The sequence below is a fragment of the Aptenodytes forsteri genome, unplaced genomic scaffold (assembly GCF_000699145.1).
Source record: "Aptenodytes forsteri isolate BGI_AS27 unplaced genomic scaffold, ASM69914v1 Scaffold289, whole genome shotgun sequence".
Classification (NCBI taxonomy): domain Eukaryota; kingdom Metazoa; phylum Chordata; class Aves; order Sphenisciformes; family Spheniscidae; genus Aptenodytes; species Aptenodytes forsteri.
The window spans coordinates 3118511-3128735 of NW_008795025.1; the positions used below are offsets into that span (position 1 = coordinate 3118511).

The 10225-nt window shown below is 50.3% G+C and overlaps 1 protein-coding gene across 1 annotated transcript; it reads right to left on the reverse strand.

Moving 5' to 3' along the window:
* Positions 1-1389: 1389 nt before the first annotated feature.
* Positions 1390-8308, reverse strand: NPHS2 (NPHS2, podocin). The gene is made up of 8 exons (XM_009275872.1): positions 8032-8308; positions 6294-6397; positions 5294-5366; positions 4906-4988; positions 4056-4259; positions 3268-3323; positions 2392-2470; positions 1390-1668 (listed from the first exon to the last, which is right to left on the reverse strand). The coding sequence occupies exons 1-8, from the start codon at positions 8306-8308 to the stop codon at positions 1390-1392; spliced, it is 1155 nt and encodes a 384-aa protein (XP_009274147.1).
* Between the last annotated feature and the right edge of the window lie 1917 nt (positions 8309-10225).

Sequence of the window (10225 nt, forward strand, 5' to 3'; positions counted from 1 at the left end):
CACAGCTGCATTTAACAGATGTATTACTGATGATATATGCCAATGTGTGCGAGTGTTATCAGCAGGCAAAGAGGGACTGAATAAAATGAGTGAAAATACAAGAGTGAGCGACTGGCTGTGTAACCCCTGCTAGGCATGTGCATGATGGCCAACTACTGTGTGGGCAATTGAGAAGGGCCACAAAGTACCCTCTATCTTGGCCTCTACAGGCCACCAGCAGCAGAACGTGTTGGTTGTGAAGGGGAGGTCTACTTTGAAGCAAGGGGAGATGCTGCAGGTCAAGTAAAAGGGCAGGAGCAGAGCTGATGTCCACCCAAAGGGCACCAGGATCAGAGAGACCGAGTGCAGTGGTATTTCCTTTGACAGTGCTCCATACCTTTGCCAAGGGAAAGGATTGCAGTATCTGAAGGTTCCTGGTCATTTCAAATAGCTTTTGGCAGGAAAGATATGTAAGAGTTTTGAGGATTATAGGAGTTTTGAGGACTTTCTCTGTTCCTTTCCTGTGTGTAGAGGTTACCGAGGTAGCTGCAGCAGGCAAAAGTATTCCTGTTCTTGAGGCTCTCAGCTGGTTCTTCCCCAGCAGTGCTGTATTCCGCCTTGTCAGCTCAGTGGGAGTTAGTTAAACGGATCACCTCCAGAATTTTTAGATGCTATAAGCTCAGACCTTGTTCTGCCTCACCCCCCAGTGGAAGCAAGCAGCAGCACAGCCTGCCCTTCCTCTGCACAGCTGATGTACCTTGCAGGGACGTGCCAAGCTTTAAAAGCTGCCCTTTCCTCCTCTTCCTTTTTCTCCTATTTTAGAACTAGCTAAACACCTTGGTTGCCTGTGCACATGGGTGGTGACTGAAATCCCATATCCAGAACTATGCCATGGGACCCAGCTCGTTCCCTTGTTGCAGAACCACTAGGCTGGCAGCACCCACCAACCTGCCTGCATGCTGAGCCCCTTCCTGTTCCCCCACCGATTGTCAGGCTCCCACCCCTGCCTGCCCACCTGTTCTTTTTGGGGACGGGAGCGTTTAAGTACATAGGGGCTAGTCTGTCCTTCTTGCCGAGGTGATGGAGCAAGATGGATCAGACCCCAGGGGCCAGGGCCTAGGGTGTCAAAGTGCATCTGGTCCTGTGAAGGGGATGGGATGACTCCCCTCTTCCCTCAACCCCCTGCTCACACACATGACAGCCCTGCTCCTTGTGCTCCGTATTTTTCCCTTTCCAAAACAAGCAGAGGCGCCTTCCATGTACAATCCACTTTATATCACAGGCCTGGGCTGCCTTCCCTCCTGCCTCCAGACCAGGACCCACTGGTGGGCTGCCAATAGGCCAGCCTTCTTGCTCTTCTCTGAGCAGGATGGACCAGGGGCAGTGTAGCAACCATTTCTGGGACAGCTCTTAGAGCATGGGTGAGTCCTTCTTGTCTTTCGGCCTTTCTGGGAGCTTTGTAGTGTCTGTGAGGAGGCTGCTCGCTGCCGGAGGACTGTGGGTAGCTGGAGAGACCAGGTTCATGGCATCCAAAGGCAAGGGCAAGATGAAGGCAGCAGGTTTCTCTGCAGTAAGGGAGTGCAGTGCATGGAGGTAACGGAGCTGAGCAGCAGCAGGGGCACTGGACAGGATCTCAGCTGCCATCCGCAGGGACTCAGAAGCAGCCTTTTCCCCCTCAGCAGCGATCACCTACCAAGCACGGGAATAAAGAAGGTTTCTGTGAGGCTGGGAGTAAGGGGGCATGGACTGTTCATTACAGAGGGAGGTTGCCACCATGAAATTCCCAGGGTCAGTGTGGTAATAACATTCCTGCTCTTTGAAGATCACAGCATGTACTAAACCTCTTGACGGTCCCAAAAGTTTGGGAACTCATGTCTAACTTGTTTTTACTAGGCCCATCAGGGCTCACAATTGGGCATACCCTTGCTGCAAAAGCATGGGAGAGGGCAGCCCCCAGGCTAGGCTTGTGGGAGGGGTGCTAGACACCAACCTTATCCAGGCTTTTGAGCAGCTCAGTACAAGGGATGGAGACCAGCCTGGGCTGAGCAAGGTGCACGGTACATGACAGTGGTGACAGCCCTGCACTGGGCTCCTAGGGGAGAGTGAAACCCTGAGGAGGAAGAGATCCCCATGAGGGGGAATCACTGTGGGCCCGGGGATAACCCCAGACTACTTTGTGTGTCCTTCTGTCCTATCTGTAGGCCAGGTACCAGATCTGGCACTCCACTGGGCTGGCCCAGACTCTTGCTGCAGCTCCCCTTGCTAGATACAGCTCTTGAACAGGAATTAAAGGAGACATATCTTCCCAGAGCTGTACCCTAGTGTGGCACGTCCCAGGAACGTCAAACCAGGGGTGGGAAAGGAAAGAGGGATGCTTTGGAAGGAGATGGGAGGTATTCAGGATTGGCATACCCGCACTTTGGCCTGTCTCTGCGCCTCCGCTTCCACAGCCAGGGACTGCCGAACTTCAGCAGGCAACTGCACGTTGTTGCTGTGGTAGTAAGGGACAGGGATTAGCTGGGCTCTAGGCTCTCCTGGAAGTACTGGATGGTCAATCTGAGGCTTGGAATGGGCTCATCAGTCAGTCTCTGCAGAGCTGTTCATTCATGTTCTTTGCTCCCTGGGTGTCCTTCTTTGTGTGTCTCACTTTAGCCTTCTACCTCCATTCCCATCCTTCTTTTCCAGCCTGGTTTTCTAATGACCAGGCTTATATGATCACTAGGTGCCTGACAGACCTCTTCTCTCTGTGCCTCTGAGACATCAGAGAATCCACTGGGAGACAACTCTCAAGACAGGCACAGCAATTTTTTCTGTTCATAGATTTACTCATTCACCGCTTGGCACTCTCCTCCATGGCCCTCTACGTGATGAGCATATCCCACCTTTCTGCATGGGCTTCCGAGTGACGAGCCCATCCTAGCCAGTGCTTTGATCTAGAGTGGGGCACAGAGGGTTCGGTGCCTGCTGCACCTCTTAGGCTGCCAGAACTGGGTGCCAACTCTGCCTGCAGCAGCGGTGAAATGGTGATGAGATCCCAGCTAAGGATCCTGCCCTGGCTGTCAGTGCAGGAGCAAACACAGTCTTTGCATGTGGAAGTTTTACATGAGGCAGAGGCTGAAAGGGGCAGGGAAAACAGGAAGGCGAGGGGTGAGGTTCTACCCACTGCAGAATGGCTGCAGGGAGAGAGCCAGAGGCAAAGCAGGAAGAGGAGCAGACAGCAGTGAGCAGGGCAGGACAGGTACTTGCAAAGAGCCAGGGAAGTCCCCTCTTACAGCATTTCCTACCTACATTTCTGTTCTCTCCACTTTGATCCCCCAGCAGCCTGTGACCGCATCCAAAGCCACCTGTGAAGAGGAATATTTTTAGAGCACGGGGAGAACACCAGCCCTGGCTTAGGTCCCTTACAGGGACTAAGACAGTGCAGGGACATTAATTCAAGGCAGTTAACTGCAGGACTGTAAGGCAGATTTATTAGTTTTTGTGTGCTATTGTGTGAGGCCCCTCAGAAATAAAATTACTTCCCTCACTTTACTTCTGATTTGTGTTTGCCCCAGGGGTTTAGCACAATTTAACTAGTCCATACTGGTTCAAACGTGGAACCAATTCAGTTCCATAGGCAACATTCAGTTCCTGACTGGTATCATCATGTACGTGTGTCATGGCCACAGAGAACTGCTGCTGGAGATCCCATGTATACTGGATTTATGGCAACTCACTCAGGCTGCAGAATACACTTCTTGTGAGACTTTCCTCTCTGGGGTAAGTACTGAAGCTGGGGTATCACAAAGCACTGATGAAGCCGGTCTAAGTGGTTCCTTCATGCCCCTCACACCATACTGTCTGCTACTCATCATGGCTGCCTGTGGGGCCCACACTGTATATCCTCCCCCTAAAGTGATCCAAGTCAAAAAAAAAAAAAACAGAAGAAAAATCTCCCATTTTTCTGTGAAGGAGACACCTGTTGTTATTGTTTCCTTCTGTAAACCCGTGTCTGTGATAGAGGGACTGATCACCTGAGCTGCTTTGTGGAGCCTCAGTTCACCCCTTGCTCTGGTGTCTCCCCCCTGTGGAAGCACCTTTATCTCCTGGCTGATGCTCTTCCTCTCCAAGAGAAGTTCAGAGAAGGCTCGATGTGCCAGGAGGCGCTTTGTGGTGGTCTGCACCAGCAGCTGGATGGCACTGGAGATGCTGGTCAGGGTGGTGAGGAGAAGAGAGGCATTCTCCAACCGGTAGTAGCAGACAGCATCTATCTCCAAGGTAACCATGTCTTTGGTCACCACCTAAGCAGAAGACATTAGGGGAGATGGAGCTGGTTCTGACTGCTGCCTGGTCCATTCCTGTTCTGAGAGCATAGGCTGTGTCCTGAGGTGTGTGCTCAGCTGTATCTCCAGAAGGATTTGCTGTACACCATGGGGGTGAGCCTGGAGATGCTACCAGACAAGGACAGTCCCACTGGCAATGCAGCAGCACAGACATGTCCCAAAAGGAGAAGAGGGGCTGTGGCTAGGGAGGTTGCAGGTTCAAGGGTTAGAAGCAAGCGTTCAGCCCTTTCTTCCTCCCAGGCTTATACAGGAGCAGAGTACCACCCTTACATTGTTGTAAGATCTTAGTCTGAGCTCCTGTCCCTGCTGCATGCACTCCTCAGTGTGGTGGGTAAAAAAAACTGGTCCAGTATCTTTGGCCCAGCCACTTCCTATTGGTGTATGTTACCACTAAAACATGTCAAATTGAATGGGATTAAAAGCAGTAGTTTTAAAAAAGAAGAAAAATCACTACGGTGAATTTTTCGCCTTCCATTTTCTGAGGTGTTAGGGTTACTTTGAGATGTTTTTTCAAACTTTTCTATGCAGGGATGAAGGCTGGAAGTATAAGGTGTAACACTAAAGGGATCCAAAAATTAATATAGAGAGGGGGTGTCAGCCATACCTGATGGAAGGGGATCTCTAGTGTTTTGAGGCGGAGGTCTATCTTGTGATACGTGTCCAGACATGGAAGGAAAAAGAAAAGGCCTGTGGGAGGAAGAGAAAGGCAGTTGGTGATCATCAGAACCACAGAAATTGCCTCCCCTGACTGGAGAACGGGAGGGTTTGGCATGCAGAATTACAAAGGAACAGCAATATGTGGGCTCAAATTCTGAGGCTGTTTCTGCAATGGGAAAAGCCATTAGAAGCTACTGGCCCTTAAGAGGAAGGGAGCAAAGACATCCCATCTCCTGTCTGGCTGTACCTGCTTGGAGGGCACCAGCATGTGAGCTTTGGTAGAGCATGAAGAAGAGGAGCAACATGGCTGGGGGGGAGCTCAGTAAACACCTTACCAGGCCCTCTGGCTTTGCCAGGAAGGAGACGCCCAAGTCGGAAAACGATGGCTCTCTCATACTCCCGCACTACCTGCAGAGGGAAACAAAAGCTAGGCTGAAGAGGAAGGCATAGGACTGGGGAAAGGGGCTTCACCAGTACGGGAGGAAGTCTGTTCTGGGAAAGCCCTGCAAAGAGACGATTTCAGCAGGTATGAGCTAGTGGCATCACCTGTCACTGAGTCCCTTTACCCTAGCAGAGAACCTGCCCAGAACGGCTGGCTGGCCTTGTGCGTGAGCAGCATACAAGCAGCCGTGTAACAGCCTGAGATTTGGTGAGAGCAGCCCATGTTAGAGCTGCCCAGGGTTTCCCAGGATGAGGCCAGCATTCTGCTTCCTTATAGCCTGGCCAAACTTGAACACCCTGAGCTAAAATTTTCCATGTTGGTTGTTTCCCTCCAAGGGAACCATGTGTGTATGTGCTCACGTGTGTAAGATCTGAGCCATAATACTGACACTCTTGTTGAGAACAAGATGCACGTGAAATTTCCTGAAAGTAGGAATCAAAATATGCCTACTTGTAGCCATGTTATAAATCTGAGAAAAGGGGAGGAAGGGGGAAAATCTGCTATTAACTGAGAGATCAATCTCTCTTAAAAGTTTTAATTCAAAACCTATTTACCCTGCTGCTGCAATGCAGCCATTTCTGGGCTGGGTAGGCTGAGGGTTATGTTTGAAAGCGAACAGACTTGCAATTTGTTTTAAAAAAGAGGAACCTAAGCCCCTGCCTGCTGATATTGCAGCAGGAGTATTTGATAGGCAGTGGCTGGACCCCTGTGCAGCCCTCTGCAGCAACATGTGATAAAGGATAAATCAAAATTAATGATGAGTTGAAGAAGTGTAAATAGGGCCTTAGACCAAAAAAGCTTTATGCTCATGTCCGACACATGCTGAACCAGTGAGCTACATCCACATCAGACACGAAATACTAAACCTGGGGAGGCCCCATGACTATTCTCACCTTCATGCAGAACCAGACAGAAATCGGGAAGGTCACTATGACGAACAGGAAAGACAAGATGGTCAGAAGCCACTCACAGATGCCCAGACCCGAAGACTTTACACCTAGGAAGAAATCCAACGTGACTCTGTTAGGAGAGGACTGCTCCCAAAATACTGATGGCCTGACAAGTGCCTGCACAGATCAGCTTCAGTGTTGTCCTTTGCCTAGACCCAGTGTATGTGAACCATTTGGCTCTCTCTGGAGCTGGGTTAAAGAATACTCCCTGCCCTAGGTGGCCAGGAGCTGCTAGGATGGACTGACAGATTTTGTCCCTGCTTTACTGTCAGAAATTGAGCCATGCTTCTTCATAGTGCCTTGACTAGAGGGCAGCCTTTAGCTTGAAGACCTGTAGCTACCAAGCAGCGTTGAAAGGCTTGGAATGGGCAACTTGTTGCCTGAGCTGGAATCCCAGAAGCTTATCTGGAAAGATAAGCTAACGGCAAAGAGAAAGATTGTAAATAAGAGGTAGCTTCCAACATGCACAACCTGAAGTGCCCTTCCCTATCAAAGTATCTCAGGTCCTTTTGGAATAGGATTTTAGTCACATCCCAGCTCCCTAATGCAGTGGGACCAAGCCACTGGTGCTGCTGAAATCTCCCTGTGCTCTACAGCAGTCACACCAAGGTGCTGGAGGCTGACTGGGGTGGTCAACCCCAGATGAGTATTACCTTCTACATCTCCCCAGAGTGAGTGTGGGTCATCTTGATCTGGCTGCCCTTTGTTGTGCTCCTGCCTGAGGGAAAATCTGCAGGTATGGCATGAAAATAGATAGATTACTTCTGGGGGTACCTAGACCCAGAGAGTGGGCCATGTTTCCCAGCAGTGAAGTTAGCATCCCTGCATCCCTCCCATTTTGAATCCCTTCTAGCCCTTCCATCCCTGCCCCTTTGCCTCTGAAGCTTTCTGCAGAGCCAGCAGGTCCTGAGGGAGGTTCAGATCCCAAGAACCTGTGTGATCACTCTAGCTCCACAGCACCACTCACTAGCTGGGATTCCTGTAATTGAGGCAGAAAGAGGCAGTTGTCTAAAATTAGTTCCCAGAGAGACAGGAGCAAGTCTGAACCTTTGTGCCACTCTAGGGCAGCAGAGCTGCTGGCATGGAAGCGGACAAGTGATGCTGGCTCCTGTAATACACATCTGCCATGCCTGTGGTGATGCTGGATCCAAAGAGGCCCAGCCGTCTTGCCAAAAGACTCACAATGCTCCCTCCTATCACAGCAGGCTGGGAATCTGCCTAACACATGGCCTGGAGAGGAGCTGCTCTCAAAGGTTATCTGGAAGGGGAGCTACAACTGTGCACCTCAAGTGCAGTTCTTCCCTGCAGTGCAGTTCTTTGGGCTGTGAACTGGCATTGAGGCTAACTCTGTCCACCTAAAGAAGGGCAAGCGAGAAAAGGAAGATAGTAGAGCATGAACAGAACTGGGGAGCAGTGAGCTGAAGCATGAAGGTTGCTGGGGATGTAACTGCTTGTTGCAAAGTTCATTGCTTTGCTAGACAGTGCTGATCAGCCTGCAGTACTGACTGCAGAAGCTGGCTGGGAGGCTGGCTGGAGTCTCCCATATCCTGTCCTGAGGGTAACCACGTCTGTGCAAGGTGGGTATGATGACACTCACCGTGCAGAGAGCAGAGTCATACTGTGACCATACAGGGTCAAAGAGCCCATACCTTTCCAGCCCCTTCCCTTCCATAAGCCATACCTTCCTCTTGCTGCTCGCTGTCCAGCAACGCCATTGCCTCCATTTCTTCATCAGATATCACATCATCCACGTCTACCACCGTGGACGTGTGCACCCTACCATCAGTCCCTGCAGTGCTCTTGATCTCCTTTGCTTTCTCCTGCTTTATGTCTCCCCTTCCTTTGCCGGCTTCTCTGCTGCTCTCCCTCTTCTCTCGTTTGCTCTGTGTAGCTGGGGATTCTCTGCGTCTCCTATGAGACTCCCTGGAAGAGCTCCGAGACCTCTTATCCATCCTCATCTGTGCTGAGGAGCGTGCAGCTGTCTGTGGGAGTTGGATGAATTTGTGCTTGAATTTATTGCTGCAGGCAGGAAAACCAGGCAGGGGGCAAGAGAAGGGGAGGTGTCAGATCAAGGAGGCTTGTTTCAAGTTTATCACAGGCTTGTCAGACATAATAGACAGTGAAGTGAGCAAGCTGTTTCCCAGCTGCTCTGCTCTCATTGCACACTGCTGTGGAGAAGGGAAGGAAGGTTAGACCTGGACAGGGTGGACACCAGGAGGACATTCTGTTTGCCTTTGGAAATAAAATACAATCGGAAGCACTCAGACGATTTTTAATAGCTGTTTTCTGCAAAGCCGTTGAAAAGCAACCTAAAAGTAACTGTCAGACATGTGGCTCCAAAGACCTCACATGGTGAGAGTGGCCCAGAGCAATAAACACCAGGGCAAAAAACCTTTATTGGTGAGACTAGTGGCTTATTCAGGAGTGTTTGGAGGGGTTGTTGTGAAGAATGGCTGTGTGAGTAGCATCTGACACTGTTCTGCTCTCTAGAAACCCTTCGGCTGGCACAGTGGAGGGATATCGGCAGCAACCTCCCTCTCTCTAGGGTCACCTCACATTTTAGCAGGGAGGGAAATTAGCTGGTCCCAGTTCAGCCATGAACTTTCCTGAATTGCAGGGTTAGAGCTGTCGAATCAAAATTGCCAAAAGAGTTTGTGCCTAAATGCCTCCCTAGTTTTCCACAGCAGGAATGTGGCACAGCAAACATAGGAGCTTTTTCTTTTCATGCCGCACAGCCTGTGGTGACATCTGCGGAAACCTCTGCAAGAAACACTTTTAAAGTGTTTTAAAGTCCCTGACTGTATTAAAGAAACCAGCACCTGGCTAGAAATCATACTACAGCAAGGCAAGGCTGGAACATAAAGCAGTGACTTCCCTGTCAACAGGGCAGTGCTGAGCTCAGGGATGCCCGGTCTCTGGTGTGGAGGAGCAGCTGGAGGGAGCTGGGAAGCCGGCTGGGGAGGTGCTGCTCTTGTTTTTTCACGGATTCCTACTTTATTAGAGACTTATGGCCTGTCTGGAGTCAGGATATTGCAGGCAGGGAGGGCAGGAGCACCAGCTCCCTGCTTTCTCTGCTCCGTCGTGCTGGGTGCCTCGTCAGCAGGTGACCGGGGAAGCAATGGAGAGGGCTAATGGCAGAGGAGAAAAATTGGGTGGAAATAGGGCGTAATCAATAAATTCATACAGTGCCTGTATTTGCTTTGGACATGCTCCAGAGACCTTTTTTACTTTGTGTTTATCACTTGGCCGGCATGGGGCAGGGGGAGATGGTCTCCAGCTGCTGAAAGGGGAGGTGACATTTTAAGCAGCAGCAGTAAATGGCAGCTCAGGTCTAGTTTTGGCCGGGCAGCACGGACTCTGGTTGATTTATTGTCAGAAGCACCATGGGATATTTAACACCTACAAACCTGAAACTTTCTGGGTTTGTCTGATGTTTAATTCAGCCAGTGGGTCCCGACTCCTCTGTCCCTGGGGGACGTTTTTGGCTGCAACCTTGGGACAGGGGAGATGCTCTGAGAGCATGTGCTGATGGATTTGCAACTTTTGCTGTCCCAAAATCCACAGCTTCACCCCCCCCTTGTCATACTGAAACGTATCGTCGTGCAGAAATCAACTGCACTGTTGAGGTTTCTCAAATGACTGCGAACCCTTAAGAAACAGCCATCGCAACCTAGTTCACCACGCTCTTCGGCCTTGGGAAAGTCACTCAGCATCTCTGCTGTGGATTTTCCTCTCAGATGGGACTAAAAAATAAAAGACTACTCTTAATTACGTTGGTGTTTAGGTTTAAATACTGTCGCCTTAAAGGAACTGGTCCTTTTTTGTCTGTGGCTCTTTCGCAATGCTCTAACTTTTCCTGTCAGAAGGGAAACACA

What these genes read in the sequence shown, in the direction of transcription:
- NPHS2 (XM_009275872.1), bottom strand. Translation starts at nt 8,308, where the DNA reads ATGAGGATGGATAAGAGGTCTCGGAGCTCTTCCAGGGAGTCTCATAGG. An exon ending in GCATCAGCCAGGAGATAAAG is followed by an intron (nt 3,324 to 4,055) that starts GTGCTTCCACAG and finishes TCCTCTTCACAG; the next exon opens with GTGGCTTTGGATGCGGTCAC. An exon ending in AGAGACAGGCCAAAGTGCGG is followed by an intron (nt 1,669 to 2,391) that starts GTATGCCAATCC and finishes CGTGCTTGGTAG; the next exon opens with GTGATCGCTGCTGAGGGGGA.